General features: G+C 41.9%; 1 protein-coding gene across 1 annotated transcript; it reads left to right on the top strand.

Annotated features, from left to right (window-relative positions):
• Positions 1–348: 348 nt before the first annotated feature.
• On the top strand, positions 349–21,227 carry LOC124777255 (carboxylesterase 5A-like). Its single transcript, XM_047252582.1, has 4 exons — positions 349–508; positions 5,655–5,808; positions 6,850–6,985; positions 20,954–21,227. The coding sequence occupies exons 1-4, from the start codon at positions 359–361 to the stop codon at positions 21,114–21,116; spliced, it is 603 nt and encodes a 200-aa protein (XP_047108538.1). The 5' UTR covers positions 349–358; the 3' UTR covers positions 21,117–21,227.
• The last annotated feature ends 5,678 nt before the right edge of the window (positions 21,228–26,905 follow it).

Here is a 26,905-nt window from a genome sequence, read left to right as displayed (position 1 = left end):
ACATGTTGAATAAAGTGTGTGCACTCAGTAGGTTGTAACTAACATACGTTTTTTTTCACATAGTTCAATAATTGTCACCCAGTATGTTAGTAGTCCAACTTCATTGACTGTTTTATTACTGAGTTGTTATCCTAGTCTACGTTGGCTCTTGAATATATCTTACTATTAAATACATGATTTCGGAGCTCTATCTGTGAACGATGTAATCAAGCTGTAATCGTCCCATCACTCCGAACCTTTCCCAAATACATTTCCTGTCTCCCTCTGTGAAAGATTACTTCATTGCTGTCATTTGTAAAGTCCACTGCATGAGAATGTTTAACTGCTTTCACCAGAACTGATGGAGAATAAGGGAACTATGCGGGAGCTCAACACAAACTTCCAGAGGCTGTTGCCAGCCGACATTCCTGTTAAGAGGGAGGAACGCATTACCGTTGCTCGAGACATTAAGAGGTTCTACTTTGAAAATCAACCTCTGGAAGATTCAACCATCGAAATGTATGCTGATGTAAGTCCAACGTAGTTAGTATAATTAATTTCTTCTTTCCATAGACAGCTCTGTGTATAAATGTATGTATTATTTTCCTGCAGCCAAACACACTCAATATCTCGCAGGGAAATTTTGAGAAAATTAGCTACATTTTATTTCTAGCAAAATGTTTTAGAAAGAAATAACACAAAACTGTAATGTGGCCTCGGAGCTTAACATAATGAAAGAGTGGAAGCGAACACGTTTTATACACCAAATATGACATCTACCAGGAGAATGAAAAAGCAATTTCTCTGTGTTTGTACATTGCTAATTTGTACCCTACAGATTGAGAACGTATTCTGAAGCCACAGAATTATGCTGCTCACCGCATAAGCGAAAAAAGAATGAGGCAAATTAGAAAACATACACTTCATTGAGAACGTTCTAAGTATCAAACCAGGAAACTGATGATCTAAGCGACAATAAGAAAGTTGTTACTAGCTGATTCTTCGAAAGAAGGTAACAAAAACCACGCTATCTCATTCTGGAACCACGAAATATACTCGTATTTACATAAATATCACCGTTACCGGTTTATAACACATATGCTTACCTTCGTTACATTTTTTTATGTTTATGTTAGTTGCCTGTTTCTTGCAGCTACTAACAACAGCAATTTTAAAATAAAGTTAACTGCTACCTGCAGACAAATTGTCGATTCACAACTGTTAACGGCGCTACTTGTGTAAACAATTAGCATTGCTTAACATGGCTGATTGCTGTGTTCTTCTGTGTAAGGATCAACTTATTTTTGTACACAGCGACACTCTGAAAAATTTCTGCGGTTTCTGAGAAAAAAAACAAAAAACGAAAACAGAAAGTAAGTGTTTGTTGAAAACGCCATTACTACTGAGACCCTCCGTTATATTTGCGTTAACACAAATACAGAAATACAACATTAGGTGTTTAGCTAGTACAAATGAAATGAATGAGTTACCACTTCTGACGTTTTTTTCTTTAATTTTGGAACATTTAAAATAATAGCGTATCTAATCATCATTTAAGTTTCACAGATTCTTAAAAAGATCCACAAAGAAATTTTAATATTTCACCTTACAAATTCATTATGTAGCTTCTATAATATACAACCATAGCTTGGCTCAAAGATATCTGATAGACTTTCACCTTGGTTTGTCACCTGGATGAAGTCAAGGAGCATGCAACAGTGTATAGGGAACAGAGAAGCACCGAAGAACGCGTTTTGTGAAAAGCTCTTCATATTTATTGGAAGATCGTCATCAATTATATCTATTTTATTGTTTGTTCTTTACTTCCGCTCAGAGACTTTGTAACTAAAGACTTCTCTACATTCGAAATGCACAGTTCCTTCGCCGAATAAATATGGTTACAGTTTTAAATATGTTACGTTTGTCTTTCTTTACGAGAGAAGTTACACATGTCATTCCAAACTAATACCTTTAGCAACAAGAACGGCGCAGTGTTAGGAGTGAGTACAAGCTTTGAGTTTGCTGCAAGAAGCCACAGTACTACTGTAGTATGGATAACAAGTGCATCACAGTGTGGGTGCAGCAGTTGTAAGTGTGAACTATGCGCAGCATAACGTCGGAATTGAACACCGATTCGCCGTACAATTCTGGCGGTATATGGACCAAATATAGAGTCACGCACAGGCATAAAGAAATGGCGCCAACAATCTGACGAAGTCCGCAAAGACATGGATGACGCTTATCGCCAAGGTTGGCCATCGAGATCGACCAAATACGTTAACGACCAGGTAGTCAAATCGAGTTGCTGATTCGCAACGGACGCAATTTTCAAACGATGAGGACGTTAACACATCGTTTCTCGAATGGCTCCGTGAGAAGGTTCCGACCGTCGGTTACAGCTACTTTGAGACAATGTTGTGATGTATCTCTGTGAAACTCAAGTCTAGTCCATAACTGAATAAAAGTTACTTGGTCTCCTTTAACAAAATGCAACTTGCTTTTTGAAGTGACGTCGTAATTTCCTTTTAATTAAATAACCTCCTACTGATTTTGAAGCTTTTCTGTATGTCTTGTCTCTTCATCTGTTCTGAAGTACTAAACCCAAAATATGCTTTGCATGTTCCACTCTGCCCTGCAATATCGTCCTTCTATTGTTACTTCCAGTAAATTCCAACTTATATTATCATGGATGCCATGGAAAATTATAAAGTAATTCGGTGGGGATCCCCAATGCTGCTATCTTATAAATAGTACACAATAAAACCTTGAGCTTCAAGTCGATCCTCAAATGATTTCTCTGGTTTCCTTCACTTTGCACAGATGTAAATTGTTGACGCCAATAAGAAGTGATCCAACTCAATACCCTTTCCTCGACAAACTTTAGTGGCTACAATCTGTCCAGGAGATCCCTCATTTATTATTATAGAATTTATAATTGATCTATATCCTCTTGATGAACAGGTAAATTTGTGAATATTTTTCTTCCTAAATAAATTATTACTAATTTTTGCGTGATTAAATGTAGCACATTCTCGAAGTATTGTTCCGATATAACGCAAAATACACAACTCTGAAAGCACACTCAGAATTATGGGAACGCTTTATTAGTAATATTGAGCACGATCTACATGGCATAACAACTACCACCTATAAAGTGATGAGATCACTGAACAGACAAAGAAAGGATCGTAAGTATGTGGTAATAATATAGGACAGTAGGGGCAAGTAGCTCATTATAAAAAATTATGGTATGATGATAGTCTAATCCAGATATTACCTGAACTTAATTCTGTGAAAGATCTAGACGGTGATGATTTGAGAGGAAGGAAGGTAGACGGTGATGATTTGAGAGGAAGGAAGGTAGACGGTGATGATTTGGGAGGAAGGAATATATATATATATATATATATATATATATATATATATATATATATATATATATATATCCCGGTTTTAGGAAGGTCAAAAGGTCCTATACGTATCTGACATTGCAATTGAATACGACTTTAAAACAATCAAAACACGTTCATAATATCTGTCGACGTACAATGTCGCTTTAGAATGTGAAATGATGCGCGACGGTCTAAATTCTCAGGGATATGGCATCGCAAGGACGGCTGTAGGTGATGCATTTTATTTCATAAACGTCAGATATCTCTAGTACCTTTACCTTTCCTAAAACCAGGCTGTTCCTCATACAACAAATCCTCAGAATTTAGATCGTCCTGCATAATTTTACGTTGTCAAGCGACATTTCATATCGACAGATATTATGAACGTGTTTTGATTGTTTTAAGGTCGTATACAAACGCAATGTCAGGTGTATCTAGGACCTCGACCTTTCCTAAAACCGGACTTTTACTCGTATAACAGATCCTTGGTTTTATTTTACATATATATGAATGAAAAAGGAAACTATGGATGGATCCGATGTATGAGGAAAAGCCTTGTTTTAAGGAAGGTAAAGGTACTAGAGAGCTTTGACGATTATGAAATGAGATGCAACACCTACAGCCGTCCTTGTGACGTCATTTATTATATGGCTACCAGTTTCGGTGCTTCAGTACACCATCATCAGGTATATATATATATATATATATATATATATATATATATATATATATATATATATATATATGAGCATTTACATTGTCAAGCGATATTTTATGTCGACAGATATTATGAACGTGTTTTGATTGTTTTAAAGTCGTATTCAAACGCAATGTCAGATATGTATAGGACCTTGACCTTTCCTAAAACCTGGCTTATATATATATATATATATATATATATATATATATAAAGAGAGAGAGAGAGAGAGAGAGAGAGATAGAGAGTCAGTATCCAGGATGCATGAGTTGTTGAACCGATTGTGCTATAGTTCTCGCACTCTCCCCATGCTGTCTTCCGGATGGCGTGGACGATATTTTTCTCAAAAGTCGTTTAGTTGGCACTTCCAGCAATGACTTAAGAATTCCAAAGGCAGATTTCCTATTCCTTCTGCCTTATTTGTTCGCAAATCTTCTTAAGCTCTATTAAACGCTTCTGAGGGATCAAATACGACCTCCTTATCGACCCCAACTTCTTCTTTTGTCATCAGACACTTCCTCCCCTCGCAGAGCGTCTAAGTGTACTGTTTCCACCTGCCCTGTGTCGCCTGTGTGTTTCACAACTGGATTCCTAATATCTCTTAAAGTTGACAACCAGCCCTTTAATTTCACCGATGACTGCTTTGACTCTTCTATAACCTGAATCTGTCCTTCCGGCGACCAGATAACTTTCCATTTTTTACACATTTGATGCAGCCAATTAATTTCCTTCCTAAGTGACTTGTATTGCAGTTTTACTTCGTTTTCATGAATATTTTTACACAATTAAAGCAATTCTTCGGTTATCCATGGCTTCTTCACAGTTACCTTCTAGTTCCATAGCTTCCTGTCCAACGTCTGGTATCTCCTTTTTAGGGATGTCCATTTTTCTTACTCTTACCTGCCTACTGAGGTGTTCATTAAGAAATTGTCTACGCCATCAGGCAACCTGAAATTCACTTCAGCGTTAATCAGTACCTCAGTTGCCATTTCTCTACACATCGGTTCTTCGTGGCCAGGGTAAGTAGTGCAACTGGCAATGAGAGTACGTTCTCTCTCTTCCTCTGTAACATAAATAACAAGCAGATTGCAGCTTATGAATTGTTTATATCAATCATATTCTTTATATTCAACGAACACTAGTTCCTAATTTATTTTCTGTACGATTATTGGTGCGTATACCTCCGATCACGGAGACCTCTGTCGAAAGTCTCTAAAAAGATATTTCTATATTTCTTATGTGACGATGTTTTTGTGTTGTATAGCACACAAAATAGTGTCTCAACGTGTCACTAAAATTCAAAGAACGTTTCATTGCGTGGGACACGATACGTGGGGATTCGGCACTTTCACTGTCACCACTGCGTAGTAACGCCTCACGACCCTCTTCCGCGCCACTGTTTTCTTTGGTTTAGCCTAAATGAAAGAATGCCACACTTCCTTTCGAATATGTTGATAATGAATAAAGTATCGTTTTTAGCCAGGACTACAGAATGAACCTATAATCCTCCAAAATTCTGGCAGCTGTATTAGAGCTTACGAATGAGGTTGATGAATCTAAGTCTTAAGACCTTTCTCTTGTTACAGCTGCGCGGTGACATCGTCTTCTATTACCCTGCCCTTGTGGCGGCACGGGTGCAGTCTGCAGTCGCCGGAGCACAGCCGGTGTATTTCTATCACTTCGACGTCGTCACCGATCTTAACATGTCCAAGAAGGTCTTAACTAAAGAAGACATTGCAGGTAAACAAATAATTCTGGACATGAAAATCTCCTAACATTTTTCTAGCACAAATTACAGAATATCGAAGTCCCATACTTAATCGAAGTATAAGAGGCGATCAGAAGGTTCCCGATAGAATGCCGTGCACTCCAGAATCGGTATGCTGAACAGGAAAATTTGCCATGACCATGATCCAATTTTCCAACCGATGCACCAGGTTCAAGATATCCGTTTGGTAAAACAACGTGTCCTCCTGCTCTAAGAAGTCCATAACTGCCTGCTGCACGTCCGCCTCCAACAGGCATTCAAAGCCCCTTATAAGGGACCGAAGGCTTTATGATCATGTGGTGGGGTATCAAGACTGAAAGACGGGCGCTCGAGTGTCGGGTGTACTGGAGAAGGCTGGCTTCCAGATCGACCGACATCTTATGTCAAATCGCGTTCAGCACTGAACATGGAGCACCATTCCATAACGTTGGTTTTCGACAGCCATGCTGCCTCCATTCTTCATTCTCCAGTGCATACCTAACGGTGTTTGTCCCCCGGCAGCCAAGAAAAGAATAATAGCCCGTTGATCCCGTTAGGACGCACTTGCTAATAATGTCGAAATTATAGCTGTGAGGACGGTTCGTGAGTCGTACTTGGGTAGTTCAGTTGGTAGAGCACTTGCCTGCGAAAGGCAAAACTCCCGAGTTCGAGTCTCGATCCGGAACACAGTTTTAATCTGCCAGGAATTTTCATATCAGCGCACACTCCGCTGCAGAGAGGAAATTTCATTCTAGAATGTCATCATAATTCACGTTTTCGCATTTATCTCTCACACGTCGCAAAGTCACGAATGTCAAAGTAATCTCCCGCATATTATCCAGTGCTTATATATCCGAAATGAAGTGGCGCTATGATGCATACACGCTGCAGGAGTGCCCTAAAGGGAAACTTTTTTATCATCTTTATAAAAAGTTACAGGTGTAATTGTATGATTTTATGTTGAACCACTTTTAAAGAAAATAAATAGTATACTATCTAACAGACCCTGCAGTGATGATTGATTATATTTATAGGAGCCTCTCATGGCGATGACGTCGGCTACTTGTTCTCGGGAGAAATGTATAAAGACGTACCCAAAGGACCAGAAACGGTGGAAGGAAAAGTGATAGCGCGTATGACCCGTATGTGGACGAACTTCGCCACTAAGGGGTAAGTACTGTAGCTCAATAATACTATAACTTGCGATAATATATCTCTGTCGTTCTGTACTGTAGATGTGGCTATTCTTCATCAACTCGACTTACACAATGACAAGGTATTTAGTTCTGAAATAAAATAAAAACACACTTGTCAACATAAGAACTGAAATACGTAATAACAAAGGTACGTAAACTCGTCGTACAAAACACTTGTAATCCCCTTAACAGTACACGCTGGTACTTTTTGGAGCAGAATTGTTTATGTTCGGTCATGTGACCATCCAGTACAGGTGTAAGTCAGGGCAGTGTATTGCGGTGTACGTGCTAGTCAGTTGTATGGGATCAGAGCAGTGAGATCGGTCGACGTGATGACGTGACTAACTTACAGAAGCCATATAGCCTAGACTTTCCATGACTATACAGCGAATAAAGTTGGCCGATTTGTTGGTGTACCATCTTGCACCGTCTATCGTAATAGCTAGGTAGGACAAGTCTGCTAAATTTCCATGAAATAATGGAAGACTTTCGTTGCGCCTCCGGGGTTGTAAACTTAATTATTCCAAGGATCGTGTAAAGAATTTCAACAGCGTTCAGAGCATAGTTGTTTCTTATTGGTCAGTGGGTCGCCTGCGATTGAAAATGGAAAAAACCAAATTTCGTGCTGTTATTAAACATTTTCGTTTGAGGGTGTGATCTGCTGTACAACTAAAAAAAGAACTGGATGAATTTCAGAGTCTGCAACATCACTAAATACCATTTACTTTTCAATCAATAAATTTAAAAGTGGTCGGAAAAGCACTGAATACGAAGCACGGTCCTTCTCTCCAGTTGTGATCACCGCAATGGAAACGGTTGACAAAGTCAACGATAAGATAACGCAAGATCGCCGAATAAAAATCCGTGTGATTGCTGAGGCTGTAGGCATCGGAACTGAGAGAATGCATAATATCCTGCAAAGAGGATTGGCAATGAAGAAGATGTGTGCGTGGTGGGGTGTCGCGATTGCTAACAATCGATCAAAAGCGCATCTCACACAACAATTCAGCAGAATATCTGGCGATGTTTAATCGCAGTCCACAAGACTTTTTGCGTCAGTTTGTAACTGCTGATGATACATAGATCCATCATTACTTCAAATGGCTCTGAGCACTATAGGACTTAACATCTATGGTCATCAGCCCCTAGAACTTAGAACTACTTAAACCTAACTAACCTAAGGACATCACACACATCCGTGCCCGAGGCAGGATTCGAACCTGCGACTGTAGCAGTCGCGCGGCTCCGGACTGAGCGCCTAGAACCTCCATAATTACTCGCCAAACAGGAGTCAAAGAAGTTCACTGAAGAAAGCAAGGATCATTTTTTGTCTCCTAGTAGAGTGTTTAGGTGTCTACCACTGGTTTCTTTTAGTTGTTTGGATTTCCAGGGAATAATTCTATAGAATACATGGAAATATACAGAAACATTTCTAAACTCTGTTCTTCATTTTTTGATCTACTGAAACTTGCTTTGCCTCAAAGAAGACCTAGATGGGCACACAAAAATTTGCTCTTTTTCCAGGATAAACCACCATCCTACACATCAGTGATAATAGTGGCGGAAGTGCCTGAAATGGGCATTAAATTGGTTCCTCATCCACCCTATTCACTAGAGCGCCAAGTGACTTCTTCTCGTTCCCTATCTTGAAACTTTGGCTTATTGGGAACATATTTTCATCACATCAGGAAGTCGTAGTTGCAGTCAACGAGTATTTTTGCAGTCAACTATTATTTTCAGAGTTTGACAGAACGTATTTTTCCTGTTGGATGAAAAAGCTGGAGCATCACTGTAACAACCGTATACCCCTCGAAAGAAACTATGTCGAGAAGTAAGGAAAAATGTTTACGAAACAAACTTTTTTATCAGACTTATCAAATCACCATCGATCTAAGTATAGCCATGTAACATGCCGTAAGAGCAGTGGGTGTATAAAAATCCTAACCGACCTAGACCGGAGACATGTGTTACGTCTTACTACTGACTCTCGGTTTGAAACCCGACAGGAATTGCTGCTATCAGTGAATGCAGCCCCATATCAACCAGTTTTAGAACGATCATTGCGAAAGAGACTGCGTGGAAGGAAAACTTGGATTCAGGTGCCTCGCAAATGACCAGTGCTTCCAGCGACACTGCATGATAGCCAGCTGGAAGAGTGCTGAGTGGTCCAAAGAGTTGAGATTTGGCCCTGTTTCAGATGATTTAAGGCGATGAATGCACAGAAAGCTCGACGAAGTGTTAATTCCGCAGTGGGTGGAGGGCTACGTTTAGGTTGGAGATGATTCTGTGATGCTAGTGAGAGTTAATTTCGTGAACTTGAGCCAGGTTATTTATTTTAACATTATCGGTGACAAGGTGGTGTCCATTCTTCTACATCTTCATGATGAAGACGATACGGACACTCCCGTCTTGCAGGTTGACAGCAGCCATGTACAAAGGCCTGAACACCCAAGTTCCTGGTTTGACAAACATTACTGTATTCAATCACACCTAGACTTGCCTGCTAAATATTATAACGTTACACCCGTTGTGGGATGTCCACGACTGCTGTCAAATACAAGTGGAGCGGATTTATTCATCATGAAAAATACGATTCACAAATTCACTCCGCTTTTATTTGAAAAATCCTTCATTTCGGTAAAGTGGTACACGTGGCCCGGGTTTCCGGATGTGAATCCCACCTTAAGGCGCTTGATTGAATACGAGAATATCGTGCCAGTTATGCAAAATATCCTACAAATTTATCAAGTAGCATGTGAGTTGCCATGCCGGTGAGGCATAACAAGTTACTTTGAGTCAAACAGAACCACACCGGGTCAACGGGACCATATAAGTGACCAGCCCAAAAAAGGTCGTGGACGGCCAGCCAGTCCGCTCAACAGACTACCACGCCAACGGCAATGAGACGCCTGAGTACAAATATACGTCAGAGAGCGGTCGCCACCGTAACTAACGCCAAGGGTGCGACGGACAACCGAAGTTGTGAAAGTGAATCCGACCTTCCCCTCTACTACCATCGTCAAACCTAGATCTATATACCAAACCCCTGACGGTACGGCATAAGGCAAGGAAAAAGAAGATTATAATGAACTGAAGATTAAGAGCGAAAAAAATACCAAAAAGTACCAAATTAAGGAGATGGGACCTGGATAACTCTAAGGAACCAGAGATTGTTCTGAGAGTCAGAGGGAACAGTAGGCAACGAATGACTGAAACAAGGGGAAGGAATACAGCAGAAGATGAATGCGTAGTTTTCAGAGATGAGATAGTGAAGGCAGGAAAATAAGTAAAAGTACAAGAACTAGCATAAAGCCTTGGATACAACAGTGAGTACCGAACTGATGAAAGAAGAAAAGACGAAAATGCAGCAAAATAAGCAGGCAAAAGAGAACACATACGTTCCAAAATCAGCGGATTGCTATAGGAGTGAAATGGTTAAGCAGGAATGGTTGGAGGACAAGTGTAAGTCTGTAGTAGAAAGACAGATGCCCCTAAAGGGAAATTAGAGAAGCCTTAGAGAAACGAGAATCTCACGAAACCAGATGAAAAATCATGCTACGCTGAAAGGTGGAAATAACATATAGAGAGACCATGCAAGAGAAAGGAACTTGGAGCCAACATTATAGACAGGGAGGAGGAAAGAGGTATGGGATGGAAAATGTGATACTGCAAGAGGAATCTGACAGAGCGCTATAAGCCCTAACTCGAAACAAAGCTTCTGCAGCAGACGAACTTCCCTCAGAACCACTGATGCCCTTCGGAAAGTCTGCCATGGTAAAACTATTCCACCCGGTATGCAAGCTAGATGAAACAGAAGAAATACTCTCACACTTCAAAAATTATGTTAAAATTGCGAATCCAAAGAAAGCAGGTGCAGGAAGGTACGACTATTGCTGAACTATCAGTCTCATAAGGCATGGTTCAAAATACTGACACTATTCAATTATATAAAATTGAAAAACTGGTAGATGCCAACCTCAGGGAACATCTGTTTGTGTTCGGGAGAAATGTAGGGCCATTCATCCTAGAAGGTAATGTCAACTAGGGAAACCTACCTTCATTCCATTTATAGACGAAGAGAAACTTTTTGACAATATGTTCTGGAATGGGCTCTGAAGTACTGAAGGTAACAGGACTAAAACACAGGGAACGACAGATCGTTCAAAACTTTAACAAAAACCAGAATGCGGTTATGATTTGATGGATGTGAAAGGGAAACCGCTGTTGATTAGAGAGTGGGACAGTATTGTAGCTTATTCTCTATGTTACTTAATCCGTGCACTGAGGAATCAGTAGAGGAAAGAAAGGAGAAATGTGCAGAACGATTTATTCAGAGCAAGAAATTAACGTTTTGAGGTTTGTCGATGACAATGCAATTCTGTCAGCGACAGCGAAGGGCTTTGAATAGTAGCTGATCATAGTGGTTAGCGTCTTCAAAAGAGATTATAAGATGTACATCAAGAGAAGTAAAACAATGATAATGGAATGTAGCCAAATTCAATCAGGTGACTGAATGAATTAGGTTAGGAAATGAGACACTAAGACAGTGGCTTCACCCTCGGCGTAAAGTGGGACCAAACCCTCAGCGAACAGAAAACCCAACCTTGGCCTTGATCGGCTTTCGCGTCAACTGTGGCGGTGCAAGCACTGATGGGCCAGAGTTTGAGCCCGTCATAAGTCTATCGCGTCCTCCACCATTCCATCCGACGCGGAGTGCGACCAGGTTGTGAGGGAAGGGACCAGGAGCGATAGAAGTATAAAAAGGGTATAAATAATTATAGCGAAGATGCCCATTCTACAGCTATCACCTAAGAGTTACGGCAAGGTATGCAGTCGAGATATCGTGTTACATAAAGGACTGTATACACTCTAGAGCAATACAAACGTGCTGACATCACTCGTTGCATGTCGTCCACTGAACAGTCACGACGCATTTGCTCCAGTCTGTGCCAGTCGCTGATGGCTCCCTTTTCTTGTACATCTCCCATGTGAGGTGAGTTTCTGCGAGGACGCACTGCACATTTTACCTGTTCCAAAAAGCAATCACAGTTGGGTGTAACTCAGTTTACGTCTACATCTACATCTCCCATGGATACTCTGCAAAACACAATTAAGTGCTTGGTAGAGGGTTCATCGAACCACCTACACAACTCTCTATTATTCAATTCTCGTATAGCGCGCGGAAAGAACGAACACATATATCATTCCGTGTGAGCTCTGATTTCTCTTATTTTATCGTGGTGATCGTTTCTCTCTATGTAGTTTGGTGTCAACAAAATATTTTAGCATTCGGAGGAGAAAGTTGGTGATTAGAATTTCCTTGAGATGATTCTGTCGCAACGAAAAACGCCTTTCTTTTAATATTGTCCACCCCAAATCATGTATCATTTCAGTGACACTCTCTCCCACTTTTCGCGATAATACAAAACGTCCTGTTCTTTTTTGAATGTTTTCGATGTACTCCGTCAGTCATATCTCGTAAGGATTCCACATCACACAGCAGTATTCTAAAAGAAGACGGATAAGCGTAGTGTAGGCAGTCTCCTTAGTAGATCTGTTAATTTCCTAAGTGTCCTGCAAATAAAACACAATCTTTTGTTAGCCTTCCCCACAATATTTTCTGTGTATTCCTTTCAATTTCAGTTGTTCGTAGTTGTAATTCCTATGTATTTGACTGATTTATGGTGCAACCGAAGTATAACAAATTCCCCTTTTAGCACTCATGTCGATGATCTAAAGCTTTTCATTATTTAGGGTCTATTGCCAATCTTCGCTCCATTCAGATATCTTTCTAAATCGTTTTGCAATTTGTTTTGATCTTCTGGTTACTTTATTAGTCGATATGCAACTGCGTCATCTGCAAACATCCTAAGACCACTGCTCAGATTGTCTCCCATATCGTTTATATAGATAAGGAACAGCAATGGGCCTATAGATCTAACACTACCTTGGGGAACGCCAGAAATCACTTCTGTTTCACTCAGTGACTTACCGGCAATTACTACGAAATGTGACCTCTCTGACAGGGCCGGCCGCTGCCTCGGGCATGGATGTGTGTCATGTCCTTTGGTTAGTTAGGTTTAAGTAGTCCCATAGCACTCAGAGTCATTTTTTTCTCTGACAGGAAATGAAAAATCCAGTCACATAACTCAGACGATATACCATAAGCATACAATTTCGCTACATGGCGCTTGTGTCGTACAGTGTCAAAAGCCTTCAGGAAATCCATATAAAGGATGGTCCATTGATCGTGACCGGGCCAAATATCTCACGAAATAAGTGTCAAACTAAAAAACTACAAGGAACGAAACTTGCCTAGCTTGAAGGGGGAAAACCAAATGGCGCTGTGGTTGGCCCTATAGATGGTGCTGCCATAGGTCAAACGGATATCAACTGCGTTTTTTTAATTATGAACCCCCATCTTTTATTACATATTCGTGTAGTACGTAAAGAAATATGAATGTTTTAGTTGGACCACTTTTTTCCATTTGTGATAGATGGCTCTTCAATAGTCACAAACATATGGCTCACAATTTTAGATGAACAGGTATGTTTATTAAATTAAAATACATAACTTAGATACGTTTGTCATTTTATTTCGATTGTTCCAATGTGGTACATGTATCTTTGTAAACTTATCATTTCTGAGAACCCATGCTGTTACAGCGTGATTACCTGTAAATACCACATTAATGCAATAAATGCTCAAAATGATGTCCGTCAACCAAATGCATTTGGCAGTACGTGTAACGACATTCCTCTCGACAGCGAGTAGTTCGCCTTCTGTAATGTTCGCACATGCATTGACAATGCGCTGACGCATGTTGTCAGGCGTTGTCGGTGGATCATGATAGCAAATATCCTTCATCTTTACCCACAGAAAAGGGGACGTCAGATCCAGTGAACGTGCGGGCAATTATATGGTGCTTCGACGACCAATCCACTTGTCATGAAATATGCTATTCAATACCGCTTCAACCGCACGCGAGCAATGTGCCGGACGTCCATCATGTTGGAAGTACATCGCCATTCTGTCATGCAGTGAAACATCTTGTAGTAATATCGGTAGAACACTACGTAGGAAATCAGCATACATTGCACCATTTAGATTGCCATCGATAAAATGGGGGAAAATTATCCTCCCTCCCATAGTGCCGCACAAGACAGTAACCCACCAACGTCGCTGATGTTCCACTTGTCGCAGCCATCGTGGATTTTCCGTTGCCCAATAGTGCATATTATGCCGGTTTACGTAACCGCTGTTGGTGAATGGCGCTTCGTCGCTAAATCTCTTTCTCTTGTGCCCAGTGACAGAACCGTACAAGACGTTCAAAGTCGTCGCCATGCAATTCCTGTTGCATAGAAATGTGCTACGGGTGCAATCGATGTTGATGTAGCATTCTCAACACCGACGTTTTTGAGATTCCGATTCTCGCGCAATTTTCTGCTACTGATGTGTCGATTAGCCGCGACAGCAGATAAAACACCTACTTCGGCATCATCATTTGTTGCAGGTCGTGGTTGACGTTTCACATGTGGCTGAACACTTCTTGTTTCCTGAAATAGCGTAACTATCCGGCGAATGGTCCAGACACTTGGCTGATGTCGTCCAGGATACCGAGCAGCATACATAGCACACGCCCGTTGGGTATTTTGATCACAATAGCCGTACATCAACACGATACCGACCTTTTCTGCAATTGATAAACTGTCCAGTTTAACAGGTGTAACATATCACGAAGCAAATACTGTCCGCACTGGCGAAATGTTACGTGATACCGAGTCCTTATACGTTTATGACTATTTCAGCGCCATCTATTACAAAGCGAAAAAAGTGGTCCAACTTAAACAGTCATATTTCTTTACGTACTACACGAATAAGTAATGAAAAATGGTGGTTCCTATTTTAAAAAAACCCAGTTGATATCTGTTTGATCTATGGCAGCGCGATCTAGCGGGCCAACAATAGCGCCATCTGGTCTCCCCCTTCAAGCCAGACGAGTTACGTTCGTTGTAGTTTTTTCGTTTCACGCTTATTTCGTGAGATATTTAGCCCGGTCTCTATCAATGGACCACCCTGTATACGTAATCGATCTGAAATCCCTTGTCAATAGCATTCAACACTTCATGCGAATTAAGAGCTAGTTTTGTTTCACAAAAACGATGCATCCTAATTCGATGTTGACTGTGTGTCTATAGACCGTTTTCAAATGGTTCAAATGGCTCTGAGCACTATGAGACTTAACATCTGAGGTCATCAGTCCCCTAGAACGTAGAACAACTGAAACCTAACTAACCTAAAGACATCACACACATCCATATCCATGCTCGAGGCAGGATTCGAACCTGCGACCGTAGTGGTCGCACGGTTCCAGACTGTAGCGCCTAGAACCTCTCGGCCACTCCGGCCGGCTAGACCATTTTCTTTGAGGTAATTCATAATGTTCGAACATAATACATGTTAGAAAATCCTGCTGCATATCGACGTTAATGATATTGGCCTGTAATTAAGTGGATAATTCCTACTAACCTCCTTGAATACTGGTGTGACCTGTGCAACTTTCCAGTATCTTTGGGTACGGATTTCTCGTCGAGCGAACGATTGTATATGATTGTTAAGTATGGAGCTAATGCATCCGCATACTCTGAAAGGAACCTAATTGGTATGCGGTCTAGATCAGAAGACTTTCCTTTATTATGTGATGTAAGTTGCTTCACCACACCGAGGACATTCGCTTCTACGTTACACATGTTGGCAGCTGTTCTCAATTCGAATTCTGGAATATGTACTTCGTATTATTTTATGAAGGCATTTCGGTAGGCTGTGTTTAGTCACTCTACTTTGGCAGCACTGTCTTCGACAGGATCTCCATTGCTATCACGCAGACAAGGTATTGATTGTTTCTTGCAGCAGACATATTTCGCATACGACCAGAATCTCTTTGGATTTTCTGCCATGTTTCGAGACAAATTTTCGTTGTGGAAACTCTTACAAGTATCTCGCATTGATGTCCGCGTTTAATTTCGAGTTTCTGTAAAAGATCGCCTGCCTTGGGGTTTTGCGTCTGTTTGTAATGTCTGTTTCTTAGTCTCTGGAACAGTGTTCTGATCCGTTTTGTGTACCAAGGAGGATCAGCTCCGTCTTTTGTTAATTTATTTGGTATAAATCTCTCAATTGCTACCGATACTATTTCTTTGAATTCAAGCCCCATCTGGTCTACACTTTTATTATTAATTTGGAATGAGTGGAGATTGTCTCTCAGGAATGCATCAAGTGAATTTTTTGCGGATTTTTTGAATAGGTTTATTTTTCGATTATTTTTGGAGGATTTGGGGGTTACAATATTCAGTCTCGCTACGACAACCCTGTGTTAACTAATCCCTAAATCCGTTTTAATGCTCGTTATTAATTCAATATTATTTTTTGCTAAAAGGTCAAGTGTGTTTTCACAATAGTTTACTATTCTCGTGGACTCATGACTATCTGCACGAAATAATATTCAGAGAATTAATTTAGCACAATGTCGGATGATGTTTTACGCATACCTTCGGACTTAAACATGTATTTTCGCCAACATATCGAGAGTAAATTAAAGTCACTACCAACTATAAACGTGTGAGTCTGGTACGTATTTGAAATGAAATTCAAGTTTTCTTTGAACCTTTCAGCAACTGTATAATCTGAATTGAGAGGTCAGTAAAAGGATCGAATTATTATATTCTCGTTGCTAACAATGACCTCTGCCCATACTAACTCACAGGAACTATCTACTTCATTTTCGCGACAAGATGAACTACTTCTAACAGCAACAAATACGCCAGCACCAACCGTGTTTAGCCTATCCATTCCGATCGCTGTTAGGATCTTCGCAAAAATTTTGGTTGAGTTTATCTCCGGCTTTATCCAGCTTTCAGTGCCTGTAACGATTTCAGCATCTGTGTTTTCTACTAGCGCTTTGAGCTCTGGTACTTTCCCAACACTGCTACGACAATTTGCAATTGTTATACCGAGGGTTCCTGTGTCTACGTCGTTCCTGTGTTCGGCCTGCAGCCTTTGTGACTGAAGCTAATCTTGTATTTTTCCGGGACCCTCTAACCTAAAAAACACCCAGTCCACGCCATACAGCCCCTGCTACCCGTATAGCCTCCTCCTGCGTATAGTGAACATCTGACCCATTTAGCGGAACCCAAAACTCAACCACCCTTTGACACAAGTCGAGGAATCTGCAGCCTAAATGGTCGCAAAACCGTCTGAGCCTGTGATTCAGACCGTCCACTCGGCTTTGTACTAGAGGTCCGCAATCAGTCCTGTCGACTATGCTGCAGGTGTCAGCTCTGATTTCATCTTGCAAGCAAGACTGCCAGACTTTAACACTTCTGTTAGTCGCTCGAAACCAGAGAGGATCTCTTCTGATCCAAAGTGACACACATCATTGTTACCGACGTGAGTAACCACCTGCGGTTGGCTGCACCCTGTGCTCTTCATGGCATTCGGAAGGACCCTTTCCACATCTGGAATGACTCCACGCGGTATGCACACGGAGTGCACATTGGTTCCCTTTTCCTTCTTGTCAGCCAAGTCCCTAAGGGGCCCCGTAACGTGCCTAACGCTGGAGCTCCCAACTATCAATAATCCCACACTCTGTTTTTGTCCGGATCTAGCAGGCTGATAGGTTTCCTCTGGAACAGGACAGGCGACAGAATCTGGCTCAGTAGCAGCGCCAAGCACAGACAGCACCTGGAACCTGTTTGTCAGACAAACCCGGGAGACCTTACGTGCGGCCGCCCGGCAAGTCTTTCCCCGCCTGCTAAGCCCCGTGGCGACCTCCCACTCGACCACAGGTGAGGAGTAAACCTCAGTGCGAGCAGTAACCGGGCTGGCCACCGGTGTGGACCGATCGGGGGATTAGGACGTCCTGGACGTTCGTTGGATCCCCACGGCCGGTCCACCGTAGTGGCGCCCATCCACTGCAGCTTCAAGCTGTGTAACCGAAGTCATCACAGCCTGAAGCTTAGAGCAAAGTGTCACCAACTGGGCTCGCATCAGCACACAACAATCGCAGATCCTGTCCATACTAAAGGAAAACTAAACTATGCAGATAAACGGACTATCTGCACGTGCTGCGTTACTGTACTATAGACCCTGATGAAAAGGCAGGAACTGTGTCTAATAGCTTAGATTAATATGCAGAGATTCAAAAATTTAACTACCTAAGCAAACAGGTGAAATTAAGTAATTCGTGCCTAATTAGGATCTTGTAGTATGTCACAAAATCGGTTTACTTTCCGACGCAAACAAAAACGCGAGAGCTGTGGCTATTACATATTAAATAAACACGCAGAAACTCAATAAACTAAGCTATTAGAGCACACAGATGATTTTATAAAATTCGCTCCTGGCTAGGAACTCGTAAAAGTCACGGAATCGGTTACTTCTCTGTTGATGCTTGTGTCTCGCCTGGCTACTGGTGCCTGACTGCATTTCCTTGTGATGATTTCAACTTCTTGGCGGTGACTTATTTTCTTCAAAGACGAACCCTTTGCCACTTTGCATAACTACGTAATATGTTGGAGGAGCCTAGCCCGGTTCTGTTCAGCCTTCATATTAGTCTCGATAGTGATGAGAAGTGTCTGATACCCAGCGTGGTACCGATCCAAAACGTGAGTGTGCCATCTTCCAGCTGAACTGTCGTACTGCCTGCCTGAGATGTGCATTAGAGCCTTTCTGCCTGTCTGTAATATTATATGCCACAATGTTTCGAGTGGAAATATTGACAATAATTTTGTATTTTTTTATTGTCGTTTTGCTAACAGACATACGTAAAGACAAGTGTCCTTACTAATACTGAACAAACACACACACAAACACACACACACACACACACACACACAGTCACACACACAAAGAGAGAGACAACAGGAAATGTTGCCTCTACTCTTCAATCACCATAAAATATGTCAAAGGCCGTGCCGAGGCGGATACACCGGTTGTCGTCGGATGGTTGCAGTTGCGCCCCGCCGGGCGTGGCCAGCACCATCCTGATACGCACCGCGCTGTTGGGACAAACGTGGTGGTGGCGTGGTTTTCCTGATCGCCAGTGTCCTGTATTAAACTCCAAACCTCTCCACAGTGTATTGTGAAGTGAGGGCACGCGACACTGTTGGTGATCTGTACGTCGGATGGGGCCGTTAAACTTGGCAGGCCATTTGGTACCATTCGAGAGGAGTAGACTTTGTGCTGGCACCAGGTTCCACCTACTAGCTCCTCCCATCATCACGAATACGACAGTGCACTACACATTCACACCACTGCAGTCATCAACGCTTAAAAGACACACTTACATACACAGTTCTCACAGTTCACGAACAAAATGTATCAGCAGACGCGGAGAATAGGAAAAACCTTTCCAGTCAGGTGGCTGAACCTGACCTCCTCGGTCCCACACCCATAAATGCCAGGCGACTTAACTTTTGCTTTACCAAACAAGAAAGAATCTTTACTGTTATCAAATGTATCTTGCATTTTTCCCGTTACGGGCAAATTCTCATGAAACGAAGTAATACACTTCAATTCCACTGACAATTAAATCATGGCTAGCACGAAGCGTATATTTTATGTGAGCGTAATTACATGAAAGCCTTCCGATTTGAGAAGCAACTTTAACTGATCCATACTCAATTTTGAATCAGGAAATAATTTCATAAACCTTTGGTATAATTTCGGAAAAATTGTTGTAAATGTTCCAACGTTACCGTAAAACTTTCCCCTTTTTCATGAAAAATTTGACGCTGCATTGTTGCCCCCTTGGATCAGAAATTATTAAGATCTAACTTGTACTACCCTTGACTCAAAATACAATATCTCGGAAACTGAACGAGACCGGCTGATGCGTCCGAGCGGTTCCGGGCGCTACAGTCTGGAACCACGCGACCGCTACGGTCGCAGGTTCGAATCCTGTCTCGGGCATGGATGTGTGTGGTGCCCTTAGGTTAGTTAGGTTTAAGTAGTTCTAAGTTCTGGGGGACTGATGACCTCAGAAGTTAAGTCCCATAGTGCTCAGAGCGAAACTGGACGAGGTTTCCTCAGTGAGAAACAGTGCCCTTATTCTGGAGGTTGTGACGGATACGGAACTCCAAACTGCACGTCGCTATGACGCTTCATTTCCATTCCTTTTCAGCTGTGTGGACAAAAGTCACGGGATAGGTGGTCCAGATAGAGGATGTGCTGCGTATGACAACCAATTGTGGGAGTTGGATGCAGTGTATCGTGCGAGTGTAGACATGCTATGTCAGTGATCTGTTCCAGACAAATGGGTAGTGACCATAAAAGCACATCGCTAGGTATCTCAGACTAAACGTGGGATGATAATCGATACAAGACGCGTGGCTCATAGCATTTCGGAAGTAATACGAGAATTCTTGTTTCGTAGGTCAACAACATCTAGAACGGATTTTCAACACCGCAGACAATGTTTCCACATATAAACGGTCAGAGTAGTATTTTGCGAATAGACATGACGTCACATCCGCATTGGATACTAATTGATTGCCGCTGATTTGAATCTGTGGTGTCAGGAACCCATTCCTACTTAGATGAGAGACATATGCGCTGCATAGGAATTAGCAGTCGCCATCCAACCCGTGTCCTGAAACTCCGAGAATAGTTACAGAGAGGGCACCAGAGAGGTTAACGTATCCGTCAAAATGGCGGATAACCATGAAGCTCATCGGCTCTCTTTGCAAGTGACGCAGCGGAGACTTTTAGGATTGAACCTAGAATACCCGTAAACAGTTTTCTGGTCAAATAATGAAGGTCACCACCTTTTCTTGCTAGATATCTACCCTTTCTGTTTACGAGTTCGTTAATGTCAGGCCATCTTGCTTTATTCAAATGCATATTGTTTGTCTCTGTGTTGTAACATTTATGATTATAATTTTACAGGAATCCAACACCAGATCCTGATGATCCCATGCTACCTGTGACATGGACTCCATTCAAGAAAGACAATCGCTACTACTTGAACATCACAAAGGATGGACTGAGTGTCGAGAAAGACCTGCACAAGGAAAGAATGGATTTCTGGGACAAGCTCTACAGACAGTAAAAGCATGATTGTGCTGAAGACAAACACCATGAATTGTGCTGCTACGCATTGCAGCGTTATTCCCTAGACTCAGAAGTAACTTAACTGATTTATTGAGTGCGGTATCAGATCAATCTGTGCATGTTGCAACCAATAAAGTTCCTACTGAGAAAATCTCAGGTCAGCAAATAAAAACTCAGAATATGACAAAACAAAACAAGTATTTCAGATCAGTTAATGAAGACACTGTCTGTGCTGAATAAAGTTCTTCAAAAAGTAGTAAATATGTTTATTGTCGTATCCTTTCCAGAGGTACAGCGCGTCGTATAACCCAAAAATCAATAACGCCAGCTAACGGGAGCTGGTCAGCAATCTGCCAGGCCGACAGTTGGTTTAACTGTTTTCTATTCCCCCTTACAACCAACAAACCAGACATACAAATAACTGCAGTGTGGAAATAAACACGTAAAAGACAAAGCAGGATGCACTGGCGGATTGTATGTGAAACTCTACGACTCAGACTAGTATGATTTGACGTTGTGTCAACTCAGGGACGGGGAAAAAAGGGAATACGAGCGGTCAGCTTTTCCGTCGATGACGTCATTAATGACGGAGTAAAACGTGAGACAGTGGTCACAAATTGGTGGTGACATGTTTAAAGGTGTCATCTCTGAATTGCCTTAACCGATGTAGACAAAATATTGGATATCTAAATTATGATGGACGTAGGGGCATATCAATTTCCATCCTTCCGAATTCAGTTGCAACTGTATCAGTATTCTGCTTAACTTTAATTTACCTCCTCATTTAAGTTCTCCCGCTATTTTATATGGGTGGCAAAATTTCATTCAAGTCACAAATTTGGACATTCAAACACACAATATCGACATCTATAATATTTTCATAATTGTGAATTAAATATAAACACAAATTTTGAATATGTACTGTAACATTATCAGAGATGTGCGCTACTGTAACATTAACTGTAGATAACGATCGTTCAACTTTTGTAGCCTGCGAAAATGATTATAAAATAGTATGCTTCACTATATATATGAAATCGAAAGAGCGAAGTCCTATATATTGTTTTAAAATATAAATTCCTGTTACCCTTTGATAGCGCATGTGACTAAGTTACTTTTTATTCGCAGATGTAGTGCTATGAGACAGATATCTTCTGCTTCAAGTTCTTTACTTTCCATATTTCAAGAGGTAGCAGAATGGACCTAAACAAGAAAAATATCCCTTACACATGTGCTCATAAGTGCTTACCTTGAGACCTATGATCACTGAGTAAATTAAGTTACAGTATGAGGGCTTGTTCGTCTTGTTTCTACGAAACATGTGCTCATCGCTCACAAAGTAGGCATTTTAGAGCCAAGGTTTGCTAGATATTTTTGCTTCGAATGATCATTGCTGTCATATCCATGAATACTGACCATTTTTTCTAGCAAATCCTGAATAGAAGATTTTCCTGTTCGTTATACCGTTTCTCTAAGTGTCCACCTGCTTACGTGCTTGTCAAATGGTTCAAACGGCTTTGAGCACTATGGGACTTAACATCTGAGGTCATCAGACCCCCAGAACTTAGAACTACTTAAACCTAACTAACCTATTGACAGCACACACATCCATGCCCGAGGCAGGATTCGAACCTGTGACAGTAGCAGTCGCTCGGTTCCGGACTTAAGCGTCTAGTACCGCTCGGCCAGCGCGGCCGGCCGTGATTGTCAACCATGCAGCGGGCCCAGGTTCGATTTTCGGTCGGACTGTGATTTTCTCCGCCAGTGGACTGGGTGTTGTGTTGTCCCTGTCATCATCTCATCCTCACAGACATTCAAGTCACACAGTGTGGCGTCACGTGAAATAAGACTTGCAACACGGCAGCCGAACTTCCCCGGACGGGGCCTTCCGGCCAACGTTGCCATACGATCATTTCATTTCTAAGCGTAGTACACGAGAAATAAGATTCTGTAGCAATCATATTTACTCAGTACATCACGACCTAAAACAATTTATTCTCACTTTCCACCACTTTCCATACCAATAAATAATTCTTATGTTCTTTAATAGAACTTGTGTCTTTCTCATCGACAACTAACTGGTCCAACAAACTCCTTTAGTTATCTCTCCAACTGCCCCTTAAATGTCCATTCTTCTTATATCGAACACATATTAATCTCTCTTGACATAGCCTGACAAACCCCCTGTAACTAATCATCCAAATTATTACGACTAGCGGTCTACTATCGATATAAATCCGTCCAGATGATAGCAGAGTCACTTGGCGAGGAGCGGCTGTTAGTTAGGCACGCACACGGTGTGTGTAGTATCAGTGAGCGTGCTGTCCGTTTGTAGGATGGGGAAGGCGCGCGATCTAACTGAGTTTGACCGAGGGCAGACTGTGATGGTCCGCCGGCTCGGCACGAGCATTTGTGAAACTGGACGAGTTGCCGGGTGTTGGAGGAGTGCTTTGGTGAGTGGCTTCAACTCCTGGCGAAAGCAAAGTAAAACCACGTCCACGTTGAGCACCTCCTTCCTCATTACAGATGTCTGAGATTATAGGCTGGGCAGACTGGTAGAACAGAACAGACGGCGAACTGTGGCGGAACTAAAATCAGATTTTAATGCTGGGCAGAGCACCAGTGCGTCTGAATACACAGCCTGCTGAACACTCCTAACGATGCGCTTCTGCATCCGACGACCCATGCACGTGCCAATGTCAACACCACGACATCGCCAGCTACGACAGAAGTGGGCACGTAGCCATCGGCATTGGATGTTGACGCATTGGCAGAGCGTTTCATGCTCTGATGGATCCCAATAATTTCTTCATAATGGCCATGAGAGGGCGAGAGTCCGTCGTCTTCCAGGGGAACGGCTCCAGTATTTGTAACTTGAAAGAAATTTTGCCGCCAAAGTAAAACAGCGGGATAACATTAACGATGAGGTACATTAAAAGATAGGTAGACACAGTTGAAACTGAATTCGGAAGGGCAGATGTTGGTAACCCCCTCCGACCATTATAATTTAGGCACCCAATATTTTCTCTACATCGCTTAAGGCATTGTATGGATGGCTGCTTTAAAATTATCACAACCGATTTCCAATCATTATCGCAGCTTTTACACCGTCCCTAGTGACGTGGTCTATGGAACGCTGACCCCTCGTCTTCATTTTTCCCCGTCTCTGAATTGCGACAATGTCAAATCGTACTATTCCGAGTCTCTGTGCTGCGGGACGGGGATAAGCTGGCGGCGGCTCCATTATGTTATGGGAAACATTCACACGGGCATCGATGGGTCCACAAGGGCAGGTGTGTGATTGAGTGGTTCGAGCAACATAGTGACGAGTTTCAGTTGATGTGCTGACTCCCCAACTCGCCAGAATTGAAGCCGACCAAACACACTGTGTCTAATAGTGTATTTTAATACGACAGTATGCATCTTAGGCAATTTTTAACACTTAAAACACTTGATACTGGAGCTTTGACGGCGAAATCATGATTGTCTAAGTGTAAATGTAACACTGTAAATAAACAACAATCTAATGGCGGTACTGACTTTAAAGACCGATCGAACACGTCTCTGATATGACTGAACGTGGCTTCAGAGTTAATTGCACTCTCGACGGAGTTTGTGACGAGTGTGTGCAGATATGGTGGCAGCTAACTCCAGGGTCCTACCAAAAACTTATTTCTTTCGTACCACGACCAGTCACCGCTGTCATCTGTGGTGGAAAAGATGCACATACCACCTATTACGTAGGTGGTCACAATGTTCTGGCTCAAATAAGTTTACATGTAACATACAACTTAAATGATATAAATAAAAGGAAAAAAAAACACTTTAAATATTGTGCAAAAGAAAATTCATCACGCAGTGTCTTACCGCTCTGTCATCTGGCTCGTTGCTAGGTAGACATCACACTACGAGAATTTATACACCCAGAAGAAGCAAACACCAGACCACGAGAACCACGTGAAAATAGAAGCGAAGCCACAGAAATATTAAGATGTAGGCGGATCCAGTATGTTGCAGAAAATGTTAAACTGCTAAAATGAAATAATATTTTTGAAACATTTACACTGACACAAGATTCGAATTCCGGACCTGCATAAATCAATGGCCCGCCACGCGCATTTCCGTTTTATCGATCCACATCCCATGTGAAGTGAAAGTGGCTGATGGGTAATTTCTTAACCTATCAAGGGGACCCTCTCGTTTACCAGTACAAATTAATATCAATCTTAAAAAGCTATCCATCTATGCAGGGATTCGATTGTTGAGGTGTATTACATCTTACATGCAAATTTATTTTCCTAAATGACTGCTACATGAAGAATTAGTCGAGAAAACATGACCAACACTTAAGTTGAGAAGCATTTCAGGAGTTCATAATCATTCTGTATATGTTAAAAATGTATCTACGTATGTTCAACATCTTCTAAATCACTGCAGCGATTTCAACCAAACCATTTCAATTACTGTCTGGAAATAATCCCTGTGGGGATTACAGGCACATGGCTATTAAAACGTTGAGAGGGTGACAAGGCAGATCTGTGATGACACATGGATACACAGACTTCATCCATACAATATATAAGCCTGAGAGCAGGTAGTGAGTTGCAACAAACCTTACACACAACTTCAAACCCCTAAGAAACTGTCTCGCAGACAACCCTCACAAAATGACGAAAGGAGAAAGGTTTATCGCTTACTACATTTTCGCTGTTCATGCACTAATTTGTTGCTTCTTTAGTGCTAACTGTATCCGCGATAGATTTTTCAGACAGTATTGATATCTACCACTGAATGTACCCGCAAAATTATATCATTGTACGAAAGATACTTTAGGAGATATGACATCATTAACACTAAGATGCGTGGGAAACTGCCACACCATGGATGATGTTTTAATTTATTACGTCTTTGCTACTAACTCCAATCCCAACACATTTCGCTGACAGTATCCAAATATATCACTAATGTGCCTGGAAATTATATGACTGTACGACACGTTGTTCAGGAAACATGATATCATAAAGATTGAGTTTCGTAGAAACTAAACAGCCAAGCGAAATTTGCTAGAGATACAGGCAAAATATGTGTTACATTTGTGGCATGTGAGTATTCTGGCAAAGATGTGGGGAAAAAGCTGCTCCTAGAGAGCTGGATCGTTCGCAGCCACACTTGGTACACACATTCCCTACTACCTGGATAGAAACACTGTGGGGCGAGGTTGATAACTTGGTGAGTAAACATGGGACAGAGAAAATTGAAAGTGAGGGGGATGGTGGTGAAGGACAGTGATGGGGGTTGGGTGGGGGGGAGGAAGCCGACAGAGAGAGGAGGGGGAAGAGGTAGAGAGAGAGGGGGGAGGAGGAGAGGATCAAGAGAGGGGGAGAGAGAGGGGGGGAGACAGGGGGGCAGAGGGTAGGTGAGAGACGGAGGAGAACAGGGTCAGAAAGTGAGGGGTGAGGGAGAAGAGGACAGAGAGTGGAGGGAGGAGGACAGGTTCAGAGAGAGAGACAGAGGAGGACATGGACTAACACAAGACTGGAATAAATACAAACCCGTCCAATGCTTGGTATTTAGCTGGCATAAGAGTACGTGGTTAAAGAGTGAAGGGCTGCGTTTATTCGACTGATACGTTTGAGACGAATTTACTTTATTGAGATTTCGCAAGAACAGTATAATATACGTCGGAGCTTCTCTTACATCTTCTTCCTAGCAACAAGGGAGTAAATGCACCATATGAAGTCATACGTTTCTGGCAGTGGCCTCGGTATTAATAGTTAGTAAGTTCAC

Source organism: Schistocerca piceifrons, chromosome 2, assembly GCF_021461385.2.
Source record: "Schistocerca piceifrons isolate TAMUIC-IGC-003096 chromosome 2, iqSchPice1.1, whole genome shotgun sequence".
Taxonomy (NCBI): Eukaryota; Metazoa; Arthropoda; class Insecta; order Orthoptera; family Acrididae; genus Schistocerca; species Schistocerca piceifrons.
This window is presented reverse-complemented; position numbering and strand designations above follow the sequence as displayed.